The sequence below is a fragment of the Heterodontus francisci genome, chromosome 4, assembly GCF_036365525.1.
Source record: "Heterodontus francisci isolate sHetFra1 chromosome 4, sHetFra1.hap1, whole genome shotgun sequence".
Classification (NCBI taxonomy): Eukaryota; Metazoa; Chordata; class Chondrichthyes; order Heterodontiformes; family Heterodontidae; genus Heterodontus; species Heterodontus francisci.
In genome coordinates, this window is record NC_090374.1 from 109,767,481 (window position 1) to 109,795,103 (window position 27,623).

The 27,623-nt window shown below is 42.9% G+C and overlaps 1 protein-coding gene across 4 annotated transcripts in view; it reads right to left on the bottom strand.

Annotated features, from left to right (window-relative positions):
• The window catches only part of LOC137369191 (protein prune homolog 2-like), a 558,836-nt gene that overhangs the window by 58,729 nt on the left and 472,484 nt on the right, over positions 1-27,623 (bottom strand). For all 4 annotated transcript variants that reach the window (XM_068029990.1, XM_068029989.1, XM_068029992.1 and 1 more), the window contains 2 exons: positions 15,007-15,183; positions 2,764-2,866 (listed from right to left, as the gene is read on the bottom strand). In XM_068029990.1, the coding sequence (XP_067886091.1) occupies positions 2,764-2,866; positions 15,007-15,183 (280 nt within the window). The remainder of the gene's footprint in view (positions 1-2,763; positions 2,867-15,006; positions 15,184-27,623) is intronic.

The following is a 27,623-nucleotide window of genomic DNA, read 5'->3' on the forward strand; positions in this document are numbered from 1 at the left end:
ACTGTCTTTAAGAAATGAATCTTTACATGAAAAAGTGAGCAATGGTCCAAAAGGGCGGATGAAGAAACTGTCTGACAAAGACAAAAGGACAAATCTTCAAAGCTAAAAGGTGTCAACTGAACCCATCCTACACCTATCCTAAAGCATTCCAGAATTGAATGTCTTCTTCTGGAACAAAGGTGGTGTGAAGTAGCCACATATTAGGCCACTGTGCGAGCACCATGGGGAAGAGACCAGAGCGTCTCCTAATAGGTGGTGAGATATAACAGCTTTACCTTATACCAAGAGCGCGAGAGACGCGAGAGAGAGCGCGAGAGAGAGAGAGAGGGCGCGAGAAAGTAGAAATATCCTAACGGTCTACATTCCAGCCAAGCCAGAAAGCATGCCAGCCCTGCTGCAGAATCCTACATCTACTTTATATAGCACTGAGAGCGAGAAACAACCCATCATTTTTAACAGAACCTTCAATCAAGAGAGAAATCTACAATCATCTCAGATGGTCCATCACGAACTTGATTTCCAAGAGAATTCAACAGGTTAATTGTAACCTTCTCCCCCACCTATGCGCCCCCCCCACTCCCACTCAAAGACATCTTCCTTTTTCCCTTCTCTATCTGTCTCTTCTTGTGTGTGTGTGTGTGTGTGTGTGTGTGTGTGTGAGCGAATATGAGTGTGGATGCGGTTGCGACAATGTCGGGATGAGGCGCATTGATCAACAAACAATTGACTTTCTGTTTTTTTAAAACCTGGAAGAAAACTGTCGCTGTCTGTTTATTTGAAAATAAAACACCAGGAGGCTAAACTCTACTACAAATACACTTACTGCGGTCAGGTGGGGAGTTGTACAGTGGAAACCACCCACATCATACCATGTGGTTGTAACAACCATAAAAGTAAAAATGAATAGGACACTGGCTTAATCACATCCATATGTTATCTAGAAGGTATTTATCAATCATCATTCTAACTATAGCAATAGTTGGACCTTTGGGCTCGTTCCCTCCAAGCAAATGCTGGAGATTAAGGTGACAATTTCCCTTTATCTCTTAATACAACACAGACGTACTTTTCAGGGCATAATAAAGCTTTGTTGGCCCTGGATATATTTACTTAGCTGTTGGTAGCCCTTTCTGGTTTGACATATTTTCACACATCAATGTTTGATTGTATTATAAACATAACCATGTCAATATTCAGTCTTCATGCAAAAAAAATACTGTAGGCACTGGAAATCTGAATCAAGAAACAAAAGGTCCTGAAAACATTTCATGCTCTTATTTCTGTTCATACTTTTTATGACTTATTTCAGCTTACAAGCTATCATGTACATATATGATGATTTTTGGTCAATCTACCATTCTTGGACAAAACCACACAAATTTGTGAACTTGAATTGTTTTTGTCTTTTGCTCATATTGTCTATTTTATTACATAAAATCCATCCAAATATGAAAAAAGTTAACATTCCAGGTCAAATATTCATCATAAATGGATAATATTGTAGATGAACCGCTGATAAAGAGGAACAGATAGAAAAAAAAGACTGTACACAAGAGAAAACAAAAAGAATGATCTGCAAAATGTTTAGCTGGAGAACAGAAGATGGTTAAATAACAGAAGTGATAATAACGCAAGACAAAGGAGGCACAAAGAGAAACACAGAGAAATAAAAGAATGAAACTATTCATTCAATCTCTGGGGCTCATATGTCTTTTATTTTTCTAACTTTTCTCATCATGCTTCCTTTTGTCTTACATTATCACTTCTGTCATTTAACCACCTCCACCTAGTCACTTTGGCCATTCTTTTCTTCTGTATGCCGTCTCTTATTTTCTCTCTCCCCCACCCTTTCCTTTACTCTCTTCATCTGCAATATCTTCTAGTTCTGACAAAATTATGTATCCAAAATGTTTTTCCTCCCTCTACAGACACTGCCTCACTTGCTGAATGTTTCCAGCATTTTCTGATTTGGGTTCAGTCTTTGTTCTTATAGTTGGCTGAAAAATTGGATTTAGGGTTAGAGTCAGAAGTGTCAGTTTGGCTCAGTTGTCACCTCTGTCAGCTCCATGTCATGCCTTGAGCAAATAATCTTGAGCACTCAGAGCATTAATGAGAGAATGCTGTTTTTCAGAGTTATTGCCCTTAAGCTGAGATATTAACCTAGATTTTTTAGACAGGGTTATTTTAAACCCGACATTACACATGGGTTAAAATCTAGATTATTAAATTGAAGCCCTGCCTGCCTGTTCAGATGGATATAGAAGATCACATGGTCTTTTTGAAGAGGAGCAGGGAGTTTCTCTCATGATCTGGTCAATATTCATCCCTCAACCACTACCAGATTAACTGGCCCTCATCTGATTTTCTATTAATGGGACATTGCTATGCATACACCCACATGGCAACAATGAACACATCCAAAATACCTTTTTGGAAGTGAAATGATCTGGGCCATTCTGAGTCATGAAAAGGTGCATATAAAGGCAAGTTTTTATTTTAAGTGGGAAATAGAATTTAGAATAAGTAGACATTTTGGAAATCCTCATGTTGTTTTATTTTCTAAGAAAACATGTGAAAATAATCTGTTTTACCCAGGACAACTTTTTAAATAAAATAATAGATTTACAAAGCCTACATGAAAATTCTATTCAGCCAATGAGTAAACGTAGCAAGGTAATTTATCTGTTCACAAATTAGGACATAGATTATACAGGCTCAACAACTCAGGAACGATTTTAAGACAAATATTGATATTCTACTCACAAGAAGAGATTCTCCATAATATAATTATATTCAGGTCGACTGCTCTCTGGCAAGAAACATGCCGCAAACACAATGATGGCATTGAGTCCGTCGCTATAGTAGCCTGAGGATAACAAGAAAGCATTTAATATTGTGCATTGTTAACAGAATTACCTAGAATCTTATAGCTTTGGAAGGGCACAGAAAATCTAGTAACTATAACAGCAGCTCAAGCTTCTTTCTTGCTCACTCAGAAGAACATTAAGTGCCAATCTGTCTCCAACTCCATGGTGCATTATAATGGAAACACTACTAAAAGACTTCTGAATGTACTGTTTCAGTTTTACAATTTATTTCATTGATTTTCTATTACAGGTGCATACAATGAATGCGCATGTGTTATGAAGTCAGAAATTCTATTTACAATGACTTGATTTGGCAACTCAAATAGACTGAACAGGGCCACTAAACAGCACCATGGAAATAGTGCAAAATTTAAATCAAAATTTTAAAATGTCAGTTCGAGGACCAGTTCATTTTAACAACTTGTTGCAGCTACAATTTGCTTTTATTTTTCTCCTCTCCTCATACATCACAAGAGGGGCATATTAAACTAACACATGACAATCTGTCATGCTGTTCCATTATTGATCCACCAAGAAATGTTCCACAAAAGGGGCCCAAGCCAGAGGTTATTAAACAGTGATGAACACATACCCCGACATAAGTATTTAATATGTCTCCATTAGATAGAAATAGCACTCTAGCTTTGCTATGCTATTGTTTTCCCTATTTACAATGCTGTAATGAGGTTTATAAATCAAAATCAGGATCATTACAATACCATTCTTACGTAGACAGTAAATGAGGCTAGAACAAAAAACACCAAGCAGTATATTTAGCTATCTTAAAATATAGTTTCATTATACTGAATTATTTTAATGTAGATCCTGTGTATTATCAAGCAATAGTTTTGGCCTCAGAATTGCATGCACGTTTTTTGATTTTTTTTCCACTTATTAAAATAGATTTGGAAAGTAACATTTTCATTCAGTTTTGGCTAACATTTAATAAACACTCTGGGCTGGATTTTCATTTAGGGGTCCGGAACCAGAAATTGGACCTAGTCCGAGTCCCAACCTCACACTGCAAGCTTTAAGCACGCCCACTGAGATTTTCAAATCCTCAGGAATTAAAGGAAAGAGAATGGACTTGCCATCCAATCAGGGACAGTGGATGGACTCCCGACGCTGGACGGCCAATGAGAGGCCCTCCAGCGCCCAGGGATTGGCAACCACACCGATCGAAGTGGGAGTTGCTGATCTGAAAATGGAGAGAGAGGGACAAGGCCAGATAAGTTTTTTTGTCATGTTTTAAAAAGTCACTGCTGCCTGGCCATGATCCTGAAGGGGGGAGGCCCTCCAGGGGATGGTCAGTGCCTGCAGCTGTGGCCTGGAGGCTAAGGGTCCATGGGTGGGGTTTGGGGGAGAGGGGGTGGGTGGAGAAAGGTGGTGCCCCTTGCATGATCTATTGGGGAGCCTCACCCACTCTGCCCTGAGCCCATCACATTGGCCTGGACATGGTCCAGATTGACGTGGGCTACCCGCATTGCCGACTGGAAATTCTAATCGGCTTGGGAACAATTACCAATAATTGGCCTCAACTGACTGCCCGCCAGCAAGCAGGGCACAACAGGTCCAATATCAAGCTGCCCTCATTCAAAATGTCTCGAGATCAGGATCGTGGTGGCAAACCAGCACCGAGGTCAGTGGCGCCAAATTGCCCACCCGCCTGCCTCTGATCCGGACCCCTAACAGATTTAAAAATCTAGCCCTCGTTCTTCATTTCCATCATAAGCCTCAGCTGAACGGTGTCTAATTCTGGGCACCACACCTTAGGAAAGGTGCCAAGCCTCGGCAACAGTACAGAGGAGATACACTGGAATGATATACCAGACATGAAGGACTTCAGTTATGTGGAGAGACTAAAGAAGCTGGGATTGCTCACCCTTAGAGCAGAGATAGAGAACAGTAGATTTAATAGAGTTGTTTCAAATTGTGAGGGTTTTGAATGAGTAACTAAGGAGAAACTGCTTCCACTGGCAAGATAGTCCATAACCAGAAGACACAGAATTAAAATAATTGGCAAAAGAACAGGCAATTTTTGTGAATGCCTCAGGTTACAAGATACAATTCAGATCCCACACTTTAGCTTAGGTTTGAAATGGGGCTTCATTTTTTTGTGCCTATTCACAAATTTAGATTGCTTGGGGTGGAGGGGAATTGCATTCCTCAGGTGAAAACCTTTCAAAGAAGAATAAAATGTAAACATAACAGGTGCATGTATTTTGATTGAACTAAGCTGCGGAACAAATAAAAGGAATCTTACGCATCTTTTCCATTTGCTCTTTTAAAAAAGTCATGGTGATGTGCTTTCCAAGGGACACAATGGTGTTTATTACATGCAGGGGTAAACCTCATTTGCAACTGTTACAGTATTGCAGCAGGTGTGAATTCTAATGCCTCATTTGTTCTGGATAAATTTGTACTGATTGTGGGCTGTATTCAGTGTGTGAGGGAACTTCACCAAATGTACACACGTCAAATATATTTATCTGTCTAGCGACCCCAACTTAAGTCATAACTTATAGTGGTTAAGTAAATAGGGTTATTTCAATGCATGCATGTCACAATGGCTTGATTATTAATCAAGCTGAGATGCCCTAGGCATTGGGATGTCAAGCTAGCAATTAGGGCAGTACAGTGGCGCAGTGGTTAACACCGCAGCCTCACAGCTCCAGCAACCCAGGTTCAATTCTGGATACTACCTGCGCGGAGTTTGCAAGTTCTCCCTGTGACCGCGTGGGTTTCCGCTGGGTGCTCCGGTTTCCTCCCACAGCCAAAGACTTGCAGGTTGATAGGTAAATTGGCCATTGTAAATTGCTCCTAGTGCAGGTAGGTGGTAGGAGAATGTTGGGGATGTGATAGGGAATATGGGATTAATGTAGGATTAGTATAAATGGGCCGTTGTTGGTCGGCACAGACTCGGTGGGTTGAAGGGCCTGTTTCAGTGCTGTATCTCTAAATATAAATGTAATATAGCAGTCTGTTGTCCAGATTTGTTCCATAATGTTCAGTTTGTGCAACACAGCTACATAACATTGAAGGTAAAAAAAAAAAAGAGTGGTTAAGTAAATCCATTGCTGTAGAAATATCTTGGATTAGAAAATGCAGTTGTAAGTGATTTAGGAGTGCTTTATTTTTCAGGTGTGAAAAGAAATAGGAACTGGAAGAGGCTAAGAAAGATGTGAGTGCCGAGAAATACAAGGAAGTAATCAGTGATGTCCACTCGTCCTTGATGACATCCAGGCACCTGTACCTTAGATGACGCACAAGATGGTACACAGACCATCAGCGATGCCACCAGGTTCTACACATCCTCCTTCCAGGCCTTCCAGTTTGTTCTTTCCCGATGTTTCTCTCCTTCCTCAAATGATTGACCAGTAGGTCACTGCATGCAGCTCCAATGCTGCCATTAATAGAAAAATACACTGGGATCCTGCTATATCGCAGTACACAGGGATAATATCGCAAGACTGCATTATAGGTGAAACTGCATTATTTCATAGCTGTGTCCTTTGCTGGTGCATAGGGCTCAGGCTTGATCCTGCCAGCACCAGGGCCAATATTGCATGTATATTCTTACAGTTTCCAGTCCTTGTGCTCTAAAATAAATGAATAAACCAGGTGCTGTGTAAAATCAACCAAATAAAATGGCTGCTTTGAATTTTTATTATTTTAAAGTGAGTGGCTATGTTCAAAGTGGGGTGAGGCCCGTGGCCACATTTGCAGAATGAAAATTGTGGGGGCCAAGACGCATCCGCGTTATACCAAGTTTCGTGCCATAGCAGAGTGCGTTCTAGTGGGGTCCCAGTGTAATCGGTTCGTGACCTGATACAGCTCTGTTTCATTTGGGATGCTTCCAGCTCACTCTATAGATACTGGGCCTGATTCAAATATGAGGAATGAGTCATAATCCGATACTTTCGCCGAGATGCATCTTGGGGAAGTAAGTGTGCAGGATGTGATTTCCCATCTAGTGCTCCCAGTGCGAAGGATAGCCTTGTGAAGTCTTTCCCATTTAACAAGGAATTAACACGCTCAATTGCAGTTATCCATCGGATCTCTAGTTACTGCTCAAAAAACTAGGTAATAAATTTACGAGATTCGCAAAATATAGGTGGTGTAGTGCACACAAGAAATTCCTTCATCTTAACTTGCACTTTGTTCATGAAATAAAAATAATGCATGAGAAATTTCCAGCCCTATATCAGTTGCGCTGGTTACACTTATGCTTTTTTAAAAAAAAAATGAATGAAGGACAGCTATCCATCATATGATAACTCAAAACATTTTCTTAGCTTAATACAAAGTAAAAATAACAATAAATGTACCCTCAGAGCAACCAATGACAAAGCTGCAGCAAATAATGGTGCAGATTTTCCAGAAAACGTGCAAGATGGTAATGGTGTATCTAAAATTTATGCCATTATTTGAGAGCAGATTTTTCAGGAAATTATGGTGTATGTGGCTTGCCATTACTTATGTCAAAACAATGTTTTCTGGGCAATTTGTGCAGCTCCAGTGTTAACCTTGCTGAAACAGTCTTTAAAATAATTTTTATAGCTACCCCCACTAAAATTTATAGCAACGTTCCTGAATGGATGCCTATTTTCTCACCACTGCCCATTAGACAGGAAAATAATGGTGCAGTGTAATTTCTCAGGTATAGAAAATGGAAAGCTGTTTGTTTACTCCCTGAAGACAATTCGTTTGTGGGATGCGAGCGTTGCGGGCTAGGCCAACATTTATTGCCCATCCCTAATTGCCCTTGAGAAGTTGGTGGTGAGCTGTCTTCTTGAACTGCTGCTGTCCTTGGGGTGTAGTTATACCCACGGTACTGTTAGGAAGGGAGTTCCAGGATTTTGACCCAGTGACAGTGAAGGAACGGTGACATAGTTCCAAATCAGGATGGTGTGTGGCTTGGAGGGGAATTTGCAGGTGGTGGTGTTCCCATGCATCTGCTGCCCTTGTCCTTCTAGGTGGTAGAGGCTGCGGGTTTGGTGAGTTGCTGCAGTGCATCTTGTATATGGTACACACTGTTGGCACTGTGCGTCGGTGGTGGAGGGAGTGAATGTTGGCAGTGGTGGATGGGATGCCAATTAAGCAGGCCATTATTTAATTTCATTTCTGATATAAAAAGAGCTGTTAAGAGAAGTTGTTTTTCTCTAGGATATTGCCTTATTTAGCCTCTTAGTCCTGTGGTTTATCTCTACCAACGCATCCAGTCCGACAGAAATAACCTTCAGGATATTCTGTTCTCCTAATCCTCGCTCAGCTTGCTGACACATTTGAAATGCTTAGCTAGATCCACAAAGCAGTCTCAGTCCCAACAATCAGCTTAGTCTCATAAGATTTTCTCAGAAATCCTGACCATGAAATGAGCTTGAATTAAATATTACTGCACTGTCAAGACAAGCAACTGGAAAGTTACAAGACTTTGATCTCAATTTGTCATACTTAGGGGAAAAAAAAACTGAGGATATATGGTTCAAGCAGTTAATATCAAGTTATTAGTGCACAGCTAACAGCTAAGATCATGATTAATTATAAATTTATGAAAGTATGAGCTAGGTGTCAATTAAGACAATTTTAAATTCCTGGAATAAAATGTCACTACGTGATAAACGTACTTTCCTCAGAATCTTGAGAAAATGAGTTGATTAGAAATGCTAAGAACAGGCTAGTCACAAGCACATGAAACAAAATGATTTTATACATAAGTCCAAAAAATAGATTTCATTTGCTCCTGTTCTTTATGGAGTGCATATACTGTTTGGTTCACTCTATGTGACATTAAGAAGCAGCTAAGCATATGGGATACAACAAAAACAAGAGGCTGTGATAATATTCCAGCTGTTGGCTTGAAGACCTGCCCACCACAGGTAGCTGCTCCTCTGGCCAAGCTGTTCCAGTTTAACACTGGCATCTATACAGCAATGTATAAGGTTGTCGAGGTATCGATCCACATAAACCATGGTAAATCTAACATGGCCAATTACTTGGCCTGTCAACCTCCTCCCAATCACCTATAAATTGAAGGGAGGAGTCTTTAATAGTGCCATCAAGTGATACCTTCTCACCAATAACCTCCTCACTGATGCAAAGTTCAGGTTCCAGAATCACTACTCCAGATCTCATTACAATCTTGATCCAGTCTTAGAGATGAAAACTGAATACCAGAGAAGACATGGGAGTGACTACCATTGACATCAGTGCAGATTTCAACTGATTAAGTAAGGCACCGAAGATCCTAAGCAAAACTGAAGTCATTAGGGCATCAAATGAAAAATCTTTCAGCTGATAGAATCACACCTGTTTGTGGCTGTTGGCTGGCTCTAGGACAGGAGTTCCTCAGGAAAGCATCCTCAACCTGACTATCTTCAGTTGTTTCATCAATGGCTTTTCCTGCATCATAAGGGCAAGTATGGAGCTGCTCCCTGTTGATTCCAAAGTATTCAGCTCAATTCACATTTTCTCCAATAATGAAGCAGCCCAAGCCAATGCACAGCAGGACCTGGATAACGTCCAAACTTGGCTGACAGCCGGAAGGTACTTTTGCATCACATGATTGCCAGGCAATAGTCATCTTCACCAAGAGAAAGTCCAGCCATCACCCCATGACCTTCGATGAGAATGCCATCATTGAGCATCCCACCAACAACTTGGGGATCAGTAACAAGAAGCTGAACAGCTACATTAACACAATGACTGCAGAGCAGAGCGAAGGTTGGGTACGCTGTGATGAGTGAAAAATCTCCTGAGCCCTGAATAATCTAAAAGACTCAAAATAGGAGAGGCGGTGGCGTAGTGATATTATCACTGGACTAGTAACCCAGAGACCCAGGGTATTTCTCTGGGGACATGGGTTCGAATCCCACAGCAGAAGGTGGAATTTGAATTTAATTAATAAATCTGGAATTAAAAGCTAGTCTAATGATGGCCATGAAACTATTGTCGATTGTTGTAAAAACCCATCTGGTTCACTAATGTCCTTTAGGGAAGGAAATCTGCTGTCCATACCTGATCTGCCCTACCTGTGATTCCAGACCCACAGCAATGTGGTTAACTCTTACATGCCGTCTGAAATGGCCTAGCAAGCCACTCAGTTGTACTGAGTCAATAAAAAGGAATGAAACCGGACGGACCACCCGGCATCGACCTAGGCACTGGAAGCGACAACAGCAAACACAGCCCAGTCAACCCTGCAAAGTCCTCCTTACTAACATCTGGAGGCTTGTGCCAAAGTTGGGAGAGCTATCCCACAGACTAGTCAAGCAACAGCCTGACATAGTCATACTCACGGAATCATACCTTACAATGTCCCAGACACTGCCATCACCATCCCCGGGTATGTCCTGTCCCACCGGCAGGACAGACCCACCAGAGGTGGTGGAACAGTGGTATACAGTAGGGAGGGAGTTGCCCTGGGAGTCCTCAACATCGACTCCGGACCCCATGACGTCTCATGGCATCAGGTCAAACATGGGCAAGGTAACCTCCTACTGACTACCACCTCCCGCCCTCCCTCAGCTGATGACTCAGTACTCCACCATGTTGAACACCACTTGGAGGAAGCATTGAGGATGGCAAGGGCACAAAATGTACTCTGGGTGGGGGACTTCAATGTCCACCACCAAGAGTGGCTCGGTAGCACCACGACTGACCGAGCTGGCCGAGTCCTAAAGGACAGCTGCTAGACTGGGTCTGCGGCAGGTGGTGGGGGAACCAACACAAGGGAAAACATACTTGACCGCGTCCTCACCAATCTGCCTGCTGCAGATGCTTCTGTCCATGACTGTATTGGTAGGAGTGACCACTGCACAGTCCTTGTGGAGACGAAGTCCCACCTTCACATTGAGGATACCGTCCATCGTGTTGTATGGCACTATCACCGTGCTAAATGGGATAGATTTCATCTAGCAATGCAAAACTGGGCATCCATGAGGCGCTGTGGGCCAAAAGCAGCAGCAGAATTGTACTCAACCACAATCTGTCACCTCATGGCCCGGCATATCCCCCACTCTACCATTACCATCAAGCCAGGAGACCAACCCTGGTTCAATGAAGAGTGTAGGAGGGCATGCCAAGAGCAGCACCAGGCATACCTCAAAATGAGGTGTCAACCTGGTGAAGCTACAACACAGGACTATCTGCATGCCAAACTGCATAAGCAGCATGCGATAGACAGAGCTAAGCGATCCCATAACCAACGGATCAGATCTAAGCTCTGCAGTCCTGCCACATCCAGCCGTGAATGGTGGTGGACAATTAAACAACTAACTGGAGGAGCTGGCTCCACAAATATCCCCATCTTCAATGATGGGGGAGCCCAGCACATCAGTGCGAAAGATAAGGCTGAAGCATTTGCAATAATCTTCAGCCAGAAATGCCGAGTGGATGATCCATCTCGGCCTCCTCCTGAAGTCCCCAGCATCACAGATGCCAGACTTCAGCCAATTCGATTCACTGCGCGTGATATCAAGAAATGACTGAAGGCACTGGATACTGCAAAGGCTGTGGGCCCTGACAATATTCCGGCAATAGTACTGAAGACCTGTGCTCCAGAAATTGCCACGCCCCTAGCCAAGCTGTTCCAGTACAGCTACAACACTGGCATCTACCCTGCAATGTGGAAAATTGCCCAGGTATGTCCTGTATACAAAAAGCAGGACAAGTCCAACCCAGCCAATTACCACCCCATCAGCCTACTCTCAATCATCAGTAAAGTGATGGAAGGTGTCATCAACAGTGCCATCAAGCAGCACTTGCTTAGCAATAACCTGCTGTGACGCTCAGTTTGGGTTCCGCCAGGGCCACTCAGCTCCTGACCTCATTACAGCCTTGGTTCAAACATGGACAGAAGAGCTGAACTCAAGAGGTGAGGCGACAGTGACTGCCCTTGACATCAAGGCAGCATTCGACCAAGTATGGCATCAAGGAGCCCTAGCAAAACTGAGGTCAATGGGAATCAGGGGGAAAACCCTCCGCTGGCTGGAGTCATACCTAAAGGAAGATGATTGTGGTTGTTGGCGGTCAATCATCTGAGCTCCAGGATATCACTGCAGGAGTTCCTCAGGGTAGTCTCCTAGGCCCAACCTCTTCAGCTGCTCATCAATGACCTTCCTTCAATCATAAGGTCAGAAGCGGGGATGTTCGCTGATGATTGCACAATGTTCAGCACCATTCGTGACTCCTCAGATACTGTCCGTGTAGAAATGCAGCAAGACTTGGACAATATCCAGGCTTGGGCTGATAAGTGGCAAGTAACATTCGCGCCACACAAGTGCCAGGCAATGACCATCTCCAACAAGAGAGAATCTAACCATCTCCCCTTGACATTCAATGGCATTACCATCGCTGAATCCCCCACTATCAACATCCTAGGGGCTACCATTGACCAGAAACCGAACTGGAGTAGCCATATAAATACCGTGGCTACAAGACCAGGTCAGAGGCTCGGAATCCTGAGGCGAGTAACTCACTTCCTGACTCCGCAAAGCCTGTCCACCATCGACAAGGCACAAGTCAGGAGTGTGATGGAATACTCTCCACTTGCCTGGATGGGTGCAGCTCCAAAAACACTCAAGAACCTTGACACCATCCAGGACAAAGCAGCCCGTTTGATTGGCACCCCATCTACAAACATTCACTCCCTCCACCACCGATGCACAGTGGCAGCAGTGTGTACCATCTACATGATGCACTGCAGCAATGCACCAAGGCTCCTTAGACAGCACCTTACACACCCGCGACCTCTACCAACTAGAAGGACAAGGGCAGCAAATCCATGGAAACACCACCACCTGCAAGTTCCCCTCCAAGCCACACACCATCCTGACTTGGAACTATAATCGCCATTCCTTCACTGTCGCTGGGTCAAAATTCTGGAACTCCCTTCCTAATAGCACTGTTGGTGTACCGACACCATGTGAACTGCAGCAGTTCAAGATGGCCCACCATCACCTTGTCAAGGGCAATTGAGGATGGGCAATAAATGCTGGCCTAGCCAGCGATACCCACATTCCGTGAAAGAATTTTTAAAAAACTACACATAAAATTCACGCCTAGTTCCCTGATTTACTAACACATCGATAAGATCTAAACATGAAATCTGGGGCTGAATTTAGTCATACTGGCGGGATTCTGAGTGCTTGGCCGCAAAGGCAGTGGGAACTCCACCTCAGCCTTTCGGATTCCCCCCCGCTGGTGCGATTCTACAGCACTCAGGCACTTAGGTACCCAGCGCTGCGATCGCCGTTCCTTTAAAGATGGGGATCATGCCTCCAAGAGCTGCTAACAACCAAAGGATCAGCAGATCAGTCGTACTGGCAGTGCCACTGGGAGTGGTGGCTACTGCCTTTACCGCACCAGGCCTAGCGCTGGAGACTCGGACTTGAGGTAACTGAGTGGGTGTCGCTGGGGCCAGTCTGGCAGGCCCCAGTGATGGGGGAGGGTGGGCGTCACAGGAGGTGGGCTATTTGCCGGTGGGCCACAGAATGCCCATGAAGGAGTGCCCCAACCACCCCATCCCACATGGAGCTAGCTCATTTCATTGGTCAGCAGCAGTAGTAGGAAGAGGGCTTAAACTGCCTAATACACCACATAAGGGCCTCAATTGGCCTCTGGGTGGGAAAGCCATCTTCAGCCTTTCCCGCCCCGACTTAACCTCGTTGACGGAAAGGTGACGGGCCCTCTGCCCCCCCACCTCCTGTCGCACTATAGGCCCCCCCCTGCCTCCTAGCCTGTCTCCGGGGTGGAGGGAGGGGGTCCATTAATTCCAGCCCTTTAAGTGCAATGGTGTTGCCTAGAAATGGCATTACTATACTGTCTACTATCCGTAAGGTAGATTTCTCCTTTGTCTGTAGTGGAAAACAAATGTTCTGGAAAATGTTGTTTGAACCGATATTGTCACACTGTATCAGTGACCATATTCATTACAGAAAGCGCATGGTACACCGTTTCAACACAAAGAACAAGTAAAGAAGTATGCCTATTACATGCTGAAATTTGTTAGTGCGGTGGGGGTCCTAATGCTGGGCTGGAAAGCCATGGGAAACCCTAATCTGGCTGTTTGGGGGGCCCTGGCAGCATTTTTTGGTGTTCAGGCAATTAACTGTCTGGTACCGGGCTCCAGTCCCTGCCTTCAAGAGCTGCTAGTCAGTCAGAAGACTGGCAGTTCTTCAGTCTCAGCAGCTCCATTGGGCGTGGTGACGACTGCCGGGAATGCAGCTGTCAAAAATGGGCAACGACCTCCCCACAAGATAAGTTGGGTCAGGGGTCACTGGGACCAATCAAACTGGCCCCAGCAAGGGATGGGGCTGGAGAGGGCAGGAGGGTGTGCTTCTGCGGGAGTGGCCCTTGTCGTGGGGCGGGGCCCTCCAGAAGCCATAGAGTGCTTGATCAGGAGGGCATTTCTACCCCCACCCCCCCGGCACCGTGCAGCCACAGGGAGGCCACCAAGTTTCACAGGGCACTCTCCCTGTGTAGTTTGGGACCCACCAGCCACTGCAAAAATGCCAGTGGTGGCAGGTATGGGCCCTTAAGTGACCTCATTTAGTCTCTGGGTGAGAAGGTCATCCTCCACCTTCCCCGCCACTGATAAAATTCCATGGCGCAGGAAGACGATGGGCACTCCACAACCATTCCCCCCCTCCACCTTCCCTTGCCATTTTACGAATCCCCACCACCACGCCTCCCAGCCTAACCCTAGAGGGTCAGTAAAATTCAGCCCCACATGTGCAAATCATACAGGTACCCCTGCCATTTACAATATATACAGCTGAAAGACATACCATTTCCACTGACTAACAGTAAGCAAGGCCGCAGGAGATTCATTAGTGTTTACAACGTCTCGGGATTGATTGCGGTGAAACAACCCTACTTTAGAATAAGCTGATGGAAATCTAAAGTGCTGAGGGACAAATCACAAGTGAACAACAAACTGTTGACAGATTTAGAATCAGAGTTATGCAAAGCAAAAGATCACCATACTGCACTTATGGCAACATTTCCTAATTTCATTTCCTAACAAATGACACCAGAGTTGAGTCAAATAAACAATAACATATCACTTGATCTAAAATCAGTGATCTAAGTTTTATGTTATACAAAAAAACATAAAAGGTTTGATGAATTGACTTACCCCCATGAGAGACAACTCTTCTGTAAGGTTCAATAGCCTTCATATCAATCCTGTGTTCCTGTTCCCCAATGACAACAGTTCTCCATAATCGATTATCTGTGCGCTCCTGTTCAGCAGTATATTCTGGAATAGGCTCGACTACTTCTTTTACAGTATTAGTGGCACTGGGGGTTTCATCTAAAAAGAATAAACTTTTAATTATTTCATTTAATGCTGAAGTAGTTATCAGGAACATTTAGTTGAAAAATTCTGTAAATATATTTCAGCACATAAGCAATATTATAAAAGCAAAATACTGCAGATGCTGGAAATATGAAATAAAAACAGAAAATGCTGGAAATACTCAGCGGGTCAGGCAGGATCTGTGGAAAGGAAAACAAAATTCAATATTTAAGCAAGTAGAGGCAGTAAAAGGGTGGGATGATGAAGGAAAGAACTAAAGGAAAGGTCTGCGATAGGGTGGAAGGCAGGAAAGATTAAATGACAAACAGTTGTCATGCACCAGCACCAATGCTTCAGTATAATGTCAGTGTTAAATACATTCAAATCACACTATTTTTCAGGATTTGTTCACCTTAAACACCACATTTAATTTTTTATAAATTATCAAAAATCGTGACTTATACAAAAAGTTATTGTTTTGGTAATTTGGAAATATGATGTTGCAGCTATAACAGACACCTGGCTCAAAGAAGGGCAGGACTGGGTATTAAATATTCCTGGATACAAGGTGTTCAGGAAAGATAGGAAAGGGGGAGGGGTGGCAATATTAATTAAGGAGTAACATTTCAGTGCTGGAGAGAGAGGATGTCCCAGAGGGGTCAAGGACAGAATCAATTTGGCTAGAGCTAAGGAACAAAGAAGGTACAATTACATTGCTTGGTGTTGTCTATAGGCCACCAACTGGTGGGAAAGATATAGAGGGATAAATCTGCAAGGCAATTACAGAGGTGCAAGAAAAATAGAGTAGTTATAATGGGGACTTTAATTATCTGAATATAGACCTGGATAGTAGCAGCATAAAGAGCACAGAGGGGCAAGAGTTCCTAAAGTGGGTCCAGGAGAATTTTCTACAGCAGTACATTTCCAGTCCAACAAGAAGGGAGGCACTGCGAGGCCTTGTTCTAGGGACTGAGATGGGCCAAGTGGATCATGAGTCAGTAGGGGACATTTAAGGGACAGCAATCAATATATCATAAAGTTTAGGTTAGCTATGGAAAAGGACAAGGAACAATCCAGAGTAAGAATAATTAACTGGGGGAAAGCTAACTTCAATGGGGTAAGAATGGATCTGACCCAGATAAATTGGGAATCAAAGTTTCGCAGGCAAAACGGTAACTGAACAATGGGCTGCCTTTAAAGAGATAGTTCGGACACAGTCAAGGTATATTCCCATGAAGGGGAAAGGCAGGGCAAACAAATCCAGAGTTTCTTGGATGACAAAAGAGATAGAGATTAAGATGATGAAAAAGTGTGCTTATGACAGATGTTAGGTGGCTAATACAACCGAGAATCAGGTTGAATATAGAAGGTTCAGAGGGGAACTGAAAAAGCAAATAAGAGAAGCAAAGAGAGAGTATGAGAAGAGACTGGCAGCTAACATAAAAGGGAATCCAAAAGTCTTCTATAGGCATATAAATAGTAAAAGGGTGGTAAAAGGAGGAGTGGAGCCAATTAGGGACCAAATACGGGATTTACGCATGGAGGCAGGAGGCATGGCTGAGGTATTAAATGAAGATTTTGCATCTGTCTTTATCAAGGAAGAGGATGTTGTGCAGGTCATGGTGAAAAAAAAGTTACTTCAGCCACTTGAAGGGTTTAAAATTGATAAGGAGGAGCTACTGGATAGGCTGTCTGTACTTAAGGTTAATAAGGCACCAGGACCAGATGAGATGCATCCAAGGATACTGAGGGAAGTGAGAGTGAAAATTGCAGAGGCATTGGTCTTAATTTTCCAATCTCTCTTAGTCTCAGGGTAATGCCAGAGAACTGAAGAATTGCAAATGTAATACCCTTGTTCAAAAAAGGGCATGAAGATAAGCCCAGCAACTACAGGCCAGTCAGTTTAATCTTGGTGGTGGGGAAGCTTCTAGAAATGATAATTGAGGACAAAATGAATAGTAACTTGGACAAATGCGAGCTAATCAAGAAAAACCAGCACAGATTTGTTAAGGGAAAATCATGCTTAACCAACTTCTTGAGTTTTTTGATGAGGTAACAGAAAGGGTTGATGAGGGTAATGTTGTTGATGTGTACACGGACTTTCAAAAGGCATTTGACAAAGTACCGCACAAGACTTGTGAGCAAAGTTAGAGCTCATGGAACAAAAGGGATGGTAGCAACATGGATACTAAATTGGCTGAGTGACAGGAAACAGAGAGTAGTGGTTAATGGCTCTTTTTCAGACTGGAGGAAGGTTTATAGTGGAGTTCTCCAGGGGTCGGTGCTAGGACCCTTGCTTGTCCAGATATATATTAATGACCTAGACTTTGGTGCACAGGACACAATTTCAAAATTTGCTGATGATATAAAACTTGGAAGTATTGTGAATTATGAGGAGGATAGTGTAGAACTTCAAAAGGACATAGATAAGTTGGTGGAATGGGCGGACAAGTAGCAGATGAAAGTGTAGAGAAGTGTGAAGTGATTCATTTTGAACCCGGAGACACAATATAAAATAAAAAGGGTACAATTTTAAAGGGGGCGCAGGAGCAGAGGAAGCTGGGTGTATATGGGCATAAATCATTGAAGATGGCAGGACAGGTTGAGAGCACAGTTAATAAAGCATACAGCATCCTAGGCTTCATCAATAGGAGTATAGAGTACAAAAGCAAGGACGTTATGCTAAACTCGTATAAAACACTGGTTCAGTCTCACCTGGACTATTGTGTGCAGTTCTGTGCACCACTTGAGGAAGGATGGGAAGGCATTAGAGAGGGTGCAGAGAATATTCACGAGAATGGTTCCAAGGATGAGGAACTTCAGTTATGCAGATAGAGAAGTTGGAACCATTGGGATTGTTTTCTTTAGAGAAGAGAAGTTTAAGAAGAGATTTAACTGAGGTGTTCAAAATCATGAGGGGTCTGGACAGACTAGATAGGGAGAAACATAACAATATAAAAACTGTTCCCATTAGTGGAAGAATCGAGAACCAGAGGGACAGATTTAAGGTAACTAGCAAAAGCAGCAATGGTGACATGAGGAAAAACATTTTCATGCAGCAAGTGGTTAGGATTTGGAATGCACTGCCTGAGTGTGTGATGGGGGCAAGTTCAATCGAGGCATTCAAGAGGGAATTGGATTATCGTCTGAAAAGGAAGAATGTGCAGGGCTATGGGGAAAAGGAAGGGGAATGGCACTAGGTGAACTGCTCCTTCAGAAAGCCGGCACAGACATATTGGTCCGAATGGCCTCCTTCTGTGCTGTAGAGGTAGCTTAGAGTTGTATTCAGTGGTTTGAGTGCTTTGGTCTTGCCATCGGTCAGACACTGTTTAACTCTGGTGCAACGAATAGGTTTTTTCTTCTGGTCACTAATTCTTCATTTCACTTGTGAATGTTAAAACTATTGATAGAAACAGCTGTCACTGTGCATATTTCACAGAAAGTAGTTGTTCAATATTTTATATTCGGCAGTTTTTCCTTCTAATTTTTTTCTTTTCTCAAAGCGCTATCTCTTGCTATGGAGAAAAGCACCTACAGCCATGAATCATTCACTAGTAAAACAATACCTTTTGCTCCTTAATGATTGTGTTGCTCATCACAGGAAATATATATAAAGATGTGATTGATTCACCAGTGTGATGATAATCTGACTGATAAAAATAAACAGAGTGGGCTTGAAAATGACACCTGTTTTAGACTAAACAGCAGTACCATGGAAATTGACTCCTGCCATTAAATTCCATTTATCCAGGCAAAGCTCGTCAAATGCAGGAGAATTGGTTAAACTTCATCTATCCAATATGTATTTCTAGCTTTACTTATATCTTCCAGATATACCTAACTTGCACCCACACGGAACAGACCACATTGGCCTCATCGAATGACACTCACTTACTTTGCATGCCACTATACCACGACTCACTCTCCAACTCTTTCTCAAATTAGCAAGACAAACAACAGGAGACAAATGTCACTGGTGTCGAAAATGCTAGATAGCTCTGTTGCTTTAGCACTCTGTCTTGACAACAAACAAAGGGAATGGTAGTGATGACTACCACAATACAGAAATAATGGATTTGATACAGAATTATACGCAGGGAGTCAAAAGCCAGGATTTCTCAGACACAATATAGGTGGGCAGTCTTGGAGGCAGCTAGTATGAGGGAATATCTCAAAGGTCTGGAAGTGGTAGGTGTAGACAAATGCAACATTAGAAAAGGTGATAGACTACAACTTTATTTCCTTCTGTGCTTCATGCAAGACAGATGCATATAGATATATGTTTTGGTAAGCCAGCCATTTGACACACCTGGAAAAACCAATGTATGCTCAAGAGTCTCCACACCAAACATCTGAGAAATACATACACACAGTTTGCTTCAGGAATACGCGCCGCTCAACTAAGCACAGAGAACTTAAGGTCCATGTTTATAAGAAGCGAAGGTTAAAGATGTTGAAGTGTGGAAGGTGAACCTTATGCAGCTCATCACCACTAAGCTTCCCACTGCTTGCCCAGTTACAAACACCCTAGCCTGTACGGTTACCTAAAGCTGAAGAGAAAGAATCACAGCTCTGAATGACAGATATACTATCCCAGGGTCCATCAATGGACTGCCCTGGAATATTACAGACCCACCCGATTTAGGTATCAGATTATTAAGGCTGACACAGAAGGCTTCAAATATTGCACCTCTAGGAGTAGGTAATTGGAGTCTAAAGAGATCCTGCTTACCTTTTGTTCCGGGAGGACAGCTGGGATCTGAGAGAAAGCGTGTTTATGAACACAGATCATAACAGCATAGAAGGCGCCATTCGACCCACCGAGTCCATGCCAGCTCTCTGTAGAACAACCCAGTCAAGTCCCATTCCCCCGTTCCATCCCCAAAGCCCTGCAAGTTTATTTCCCTTAAGTGCCCATCCAATTTCCTTTTGAAATCATTCATCGTCACCTCTGCCACCGCCCTTGTAGATAGCAAGTTCTAGGTCATTACCACTCACTGCGTAAAACGTTCTTCCCCACATCCTCCCTGCATCTCTTGAGCAAAATCTAAAATCTGTCTCCCCTCGTCCTTGTACCATCAGCTAATGGGAACAGCTTTTCTTCGTTTATCTTATCTAAACCTGTCATAACCTTGTATGCCTATATCAAATCTCTTCTCAATCTCCTTTACTCCAGGGAGAACAGCCCCAGTTTCTCCAACCTAACCTTGCAGCTAAATCCCCCATTCCTGGAACCATTCTGGTAAATTTCCTCTGCACCCACACATCCTTCCTGAAGTGTAGTGACTAGAACTGGATGCAATACTTTAGTTGTGACCTAACCAGAGCTTTATAAAAGGTTCAACATAACTGCTCTGCTTGAACAAGATCCCATGTGCTTTACAAACTACTCTCTCAAAATGGTGTGCCACCTTCAAAGATCTATGCACATGAAGCTCCAGGTCCCATGTAAAGGAAGAAGTGATGGGGTATAGCGAGCGAGCATGTAGAAGGACAAAGAAAGAGAATGAGAACAAAAAAGAGGGATAAAGAGAGAGAGAAAAAAATTGTAATTTGGACTGATTAGGATAGTTGTTATTTTCAAGCTATATTTTTACCCATTGTGCCTCTGTATTTGAGGAAGATTGGAGGAAGTCAAAAGATTGTCCTCATCATCTTCACAAAAACAGGTAGGCTACAGCAGGGATATAAATGACTGCAAATACTAATTTAGTCACAGTTTCTAGCCGCTTAACAGAAACTCATGGAGCACTTTGATTGCTACAGGTTCCATTTTTCTCAAGATATGGAGTAGGGGTCTGGCATAAAAGTACAAGAAGTTTGGCAGTGGTAGAAAATTAATTGTGACCTGGAAACACTGGGTCTCTACCCTAAAGATACCATTCTAAGAATTTCTGCTAATTGTAAGGCCTGACCGAAGCTCTGTTTACTTTATTGATGGCCTGCAACAGGAAGGTGGTAGGGAGGTTGGTGCCACCTGCCGGAATTCCTGTTGTTCCTATTCCCTTTGCTTAAGATACCCCAGTAGATTTAACAAAGCCTCAGTAAAATCTACCATCTGATAAAGGAGGCCAGTCCAAAGATGTTCAGAACCCTGGTGGCTTTGAACTTTGAAAACCCAAGACGCAGTCAGACGGTGTGGCTGCATTATATAAATTACATCATGTTGCCTGACCCTGAATATTCTGGTGGGTTAGGAGCACAGGTCTTGAATGGGATCAAGCATAATCACTCCCCATTACTCTAATTAAACAAACCAGTAATCTGTACACAACTTGGTGACACAAGTGCCAATAGCGCTGCATAGCCTGGATTTCTGATAAGGTGCAGCCCAACTAGAAATGCGCTCACCCAATGCCACGAGTGCTGAACAGGCTGCAATTACAGGGGCAGGTCCTTTATGGTATTTTAGATGTGCTCTTGAAGTGTTACAGGCCCCCAAGGAGAATGAAAGGAGATAGCCAGGGCAGTCAATGCCAACCCTAAACACAACCAAGTGACAGAAATAAATGTAATAAACTTATCAGGGAAGATAAAAGTCAGCCAGCTCTTCCAAGAGTACAGAGTAATATACATGTCAGCTATAAATGCCCCCCACCTAACATGTCCAAGAGGCAGTGAAGTCCCTTGACATCCCCAGCTTTCACTTGGAAGTCTTCCTTCACTCATATCCTTGCATGCATTTACTCCACAAAACTCTTGTACTGAACCGGTTTGTTGTATGTACTCATGATCATGTCCATTATGATCACGTACAGCTGCCACCAAGGCACCATTCTCATTGTCCACATTCTGTTCAGGGAGAAGACGGCTTATAACACAAGAGAAAAAGCAGCAACACATGACCCCCCTTCCCCATAGCCTGCATGGTGAGCTTTCATCTCCGATAAGGAAATAATTCTTCAGATCTTGAGAAGACCACAGAGATGTATCCCTCTGATGCACCATCTCAGAGACATCCACTCTGGCCAAGTCAGAGATTGCGCTGGAGGGAAGTGTACTAGTTTCCGACACATAGCACTAGGGAAGAATGGGAGCTGTTGCTATCATGTGAGGAGGAAAAACAAACATCGCTGGCCAGATAATCAGCACGTGCACTTTTTTGGCTGAAGAACCTGGAATCTGGATCTCAAGTCACCTTTTTAAAAGGATGACTACAGAGCATCAAGCACTGATGCAGACATCGGGTCCATGCCAGACATTGTGCTGGCTCAAGTGGAGAAGGCAACTAGCATCATGTGCGTGCTGCAGTACTCTTACTGATGTTTAACAAATGATTTGCAGAGGTTTTGCAATAACTGCTTTTGTGCTCGATGTTGCTATTTTTAACATCATGGATCCTATGTCGTTTAATTTAAAGCAGCTTTATGAACTGATCCTTCCACTTTCAATGCTAATTTTTTTTTAATAAAGTGAAGCCTCCCCAGTTACCAGTCTTCTGACTAATGCAGGTATGTGTTGCTCTGTCTGTATATTTGGGTGTGGGGATCCCAGTGGTGGGTGTCCCGTGCCTCCAAGACCACCTGGCCTGCCAGGCATCCCTTCATTGCTCTTTCTCTTCCAAAAAGCAGAAGTATGGGGGCATGCCAATAGGAAATCAAACATGGCCTGTCTAAAATGATGGGGGGAGAACTGGCAACCCAACAGCAAACTGGCACAAAGGCCAACATCAGAGTTCCTTTCAATAGCAAAAACACAAAAAAATACTTGCAGAATGAGTCAGTTGGCAGGGGGATGGGGACCTGATGGTAGACTCAGCTCGGACAAAATCAGAAATTAAAATGGAAGGCGGAAAAATTAATGGATGAGTCTGGAAGACAGAGAAAACGAGGGTTAGAAAATGAAAAAAATTTGGCAGTGCTTAAGAGTATCTATTTCAATGCAAGGAGTATAGCAAATAAAGCAGATGAGTTGAGGGCACAGATAGACACGTGGCAGTATATCATAGCTATTACAGAAACATGGCTTAAGGAGGAGAGGAATGGCAGCTCATCGTTCCTGGTTACAGGGTTTTCAGATGCGATATGGGAGGGGCATAAGAAAGGAGGGGGAGAGGCAATTTTGGTCAAGAAAACTATTACAGCTGTGAGGAGGGATGATATGTTGGAAGTTCATCAAATGAGGCCACATGGATTGAGGTAAGGAACAAAAAAGGGGCAATCACACTGCTGGGAGTGTACTATAGACCCCCAAACAGTCAGAAGGAGATAGAAGGAGCAAATATGTGGGCAAATCTCTGAGAAATGCAAGAACAATAGGGCAGTAATAGTAGGGATTATAATTAACCCAATATTAAACTGAGATAGTTTTAGTGTGAAAGGAATTGAGGGAGCAGAATTCTTGAGGTGCATTCAGGACAACTTTTTGGCCGAGTATGTAGCAAGTCCAACAAGAAAGGGTGCAGTTTTAGACTTAGTTTTAGGAAATAAAGATGGGCAGGTGGAAGGAGTGGCAGTGGGAGAACATTTTGGTGGTAGTGATCAGAATTCAGTCAGTTTTAACATAATTATGGAAAAGGACAGAGATAGAACAGGAGTTAGAGTTCTCAATTGGGGCAAGGCCAATTTTACTAAACTGAGCGAAAGGGGACTAGAAACAACTACTTGAAGGTAAATCAGTGTTAGAACAGTGGGAGGCATTCAAAGGGGAGATTCAAGGGGTTCAGGGTAAACATGTTCCCACAAAGAAAAAGGGTGAGGCGGCCAAATCTAGAGCCCCACGGAGGTCAAAGAGCCTACAGGGTAAGATAAGGCAGAAAAGGAAAACTTATGTCCGACACCGAGAACTCAATACTACAGAAAGCAGAGAGAAGTATAGAAAGTGGAGGGGTAAAATCAAACAGGAAATTAGGAAAGCAAAGAGAGGGCATGAAAGAAAATTGGCCAGCAAAATCAAGATGAACCCAAAGATATTTTATCAGTACACTAAGAGTAAGAGGATAACTAAGGAGAGACTAAGGCCCATAAAAGACCAAAAAGGTAACCTTTGTGTAGGAGCATAAGATATTGGTATGGTCCTTAATGAATATTTTGCGTCTGTCTTCACAAAAAAGGGGGATGATGCAGATATTGTAGTTAAAGAGCAAGAGTGTGAAGTATTGAATGTGATAAACATAGGGAGAGAGGAAGTATTAATGGGATTAGCATCTTTGAAAGTTGATAAATCACCAGGGCCAGATGAAATGCATCCTAGGCTGTTAAAAGAAGCAAGAGAGAAAATAGCAGAGAGTCTGACCATCATTTTTCAGTCCTTGGTGGATACAGGTGTGGTGCCGGCGGATGAGAATTACTAAAGTTGTACCTCGGTTTAAAAAAGGAGCAAAGGATCGACCTAGTAACGACAGGCCAATCAGTCTAACCTCAGTAGTGGGCAAATTATTGGAATCTATTCTGAGAGACAGGATAAACTGTCACTTAGAAAGGCACAGGTTAATCAAGGATAGTCAGCATGGATTTGTTAATGGAAGATCTTGTTTGACTAACGTGATCGAATTTTTTGAAGTAGTAACAGGGAAGATAGATGGAGGATAGTGCAGTTGATGTGGTCTACATGGATTTTAGCAAGGCTTTTGACAAGGTCCCACATGGCAGACTGGTTAAAAAAATAAAATCCCATGGGATCCAGGGAAATGCCGCATGGTGGATACAAAATTGGCTCAGTGGCAGAAAACAAAGGGTAATTGTTGACAGGTGTTTCAGTGACTGGAGGGCTGTTCCCAGTGGCGTTCCACAGGGCTTAGTACCCCAGCTTTTTGTGGTGTATATTAACGATTTGTATGTAAATGTAGGGGGCATGATCAAGAAGTTTGTAGACGACACAAAGATTGGCCGTGTGGTAGTCAGCAAGGAGGATCGCTGTGGGCTGCAGGAAGATATTGATATTGATATTGGTCCAATGAGCAGAAAAGTGGCAAATGGAATTCAACTTGGAGAAGTGTGAGGTGATGCATTTGGGGAGGTCAAACAAGGCAAAGGAATACATGATTAATGGGAAGATACTGAGAAGTGTAGAGGATGTAAGGGACGTTGGAGTGAATGTCCACAGATCCCTGAAGAAAGCAGGACAGGTCGATAAGGTGGTTCAGGAGGTATATGGAATCCTTTCCTTTATTCGCCGAGGTATAGAATACAAGGGCAGGGAGGTTATGCTGGAACTGTATAACTCATTGGTTAGGGCACAACTTGAGTACTGTGTGCAGTTCTGGTCACCTTATTACAGAAAGGATGTAACTGCACTAGAGAGGGTACAGAGGAGATTTACGAGGATGTTGCAGGACTGGAAAAATGCAGCTATGAGGAGAGATTGGATAGGCTGGGGTTGTTCTCCTTGGAACAGAGAAGGCTGAGGGGAGATGTGATTGAAATGTACAAAATTTTGAGGGTCCTGGATCGAGTGGAAGTGAAGAATCTATTCACCTTAGCAGAGAGGTCAGTGACGAGGGGACATAGTTTTTAAGTGATTGGTCGAAAAATTAGAGGGGAAATGAGGAAAAGCTTTTTCACCCAGAGAGTGGTGATGGTCTGAAACTCACTGCCTGAAAGGGTAGTTGAGGCAGAGACCCTCAACTCATTCAAAAGGAGTCTGGATATGCACCTCAGATGCCGTAAGCTGCAGGGCTACGGACCAAATGCTAGAAGGTGGGATTAGAATAGGCGAATCGTTTTTCGGCTGGCAAAGACACGATGGGCCAAGTGGCCTCTTTCTGTGCCTTAAACTTTCTATAATTCGATGAAATAAACCAATGCCATCGGCATTAATGTTGGGTTCTTTAAATTCACTCTCCCCTTCTCCATGGCAAGCCTGGACCTGTTTTGTAAGGGCAAGAATAATAAACAGAGCAACTGAAGTGGAACTGATAGAATATGAGTCACTTGACATCATTGTTCTCTTATTGCTTGGGCCTCCCAAAAACTGGCTTGGCACTTCCTGCTGTCGGCAGAAATGCTAATAGCAAAAAGAGCCAGATGCAAAAATGGGCGAAGATCCAGTGGCACAGAACTACATCCATTTTTCAGTTGTCTCTACTGGATTTAGATCCTTAAATTAGATGGACCCAACTGGAAAAATCAAGCTAACATGTTCGAAGTTGCAACAATCCCAAATTGATTAAGATCAGTTATTTATTCTTGTTTCATTTCATCATTCTTATACTGCTTTACATGTTTAGAATTAACTTTTCCACTGTTCCTTGTTATTAATTTTCTCCATTCTTATGTTTTATTTTGATTTCCTTAGAGATAGTGAGATACCATACAGATAGGTTCAGCTGCATATGCATCAAACTACTCTTAAAATTTGAAGTTCACAAAGCTTGACTGATTCTCTTATAGTGCAGTTATACTACACTTTCATGTGGATGCAAAGCGGTTTCCATTGTACATGAACACTGGAATTGGTAATATAACAACTGCAAGGTCCGGATCTGGCACACAAGTACATTAAAGCAGAGAGGCATGTGCTTCAGCTTGAAAAGCCAATCTCACAGACCTTTGAGTTTGCATTGAATACAGTATAACTCAGGTATGATTCAAAAGTCACTGGACCAGCTGCAATTTTTTTTTATCACTTTATAAGGAAACTATTGAATGAAGACTATCCATTTTGTCCTCAAACAAATTAGCTGCAGGGAGCACATGTTAATTATATATGAATTATATACAGTAGTGAGCATTAACTGCTGGATTCACTTGAATCCCTATAAATAGACACAGACTGAAAACGTACTTGTTGGGGTTCGTACGTGTATGCTTGTAATGCGTAACTCTAAATAAATAAAGAAGTGTGCAAAGATTGGCTCCAGTTCTATCCTTCACCAGCTGGTTTTCTGGATTATAACAGTGCAGGGCTCTGTCACTGCTCATCTGTGCTGATGAGGTTAGTCTGCAGCATAACAAGGATTTGCTGACTATAAATCTTAGCAGCAGAAGTAACTCTCAGATCAGTATCTGTGGTTTAACTGCAGCCTTGGATAGTCAATGAAATTGCAATATATGGAAATGTCTAATATATTTAGTCAGCTGCATTTTTTGTCACAGTAATGTATAAAACGGTCTTTAATTTCCTTGAATTTAACATACGCACTATTTGAGAGAGTATTGCATTATAATCATTCTTTTGTATGATTATTTGTTTTTCTCCTTTTATTACCTTCTCACTGAATTCATGGTCAAGGGCAAGTTCACGTTTAGCCCCTTCCCAACATTGTTGCGATTTATAATTCAAAGCAGTGAGCTGTAGGTATTGGCATATTATCCCACAATATTGGCATGACACATTGGGCCATTTTCATGTTTGTTTTTATTCATTGTTCATTCAATTCATTTTCTGATGGTGTTTGATTTTAAAAGCGCTGACATGTTTCTTGTTTAATCAGTTTTTAATATTTTCAGATTTTGCCATTCCTTGAATTTTCTCTGTTATATGAGTGGTCATTGTGGAATATGCTTCCATAGGCA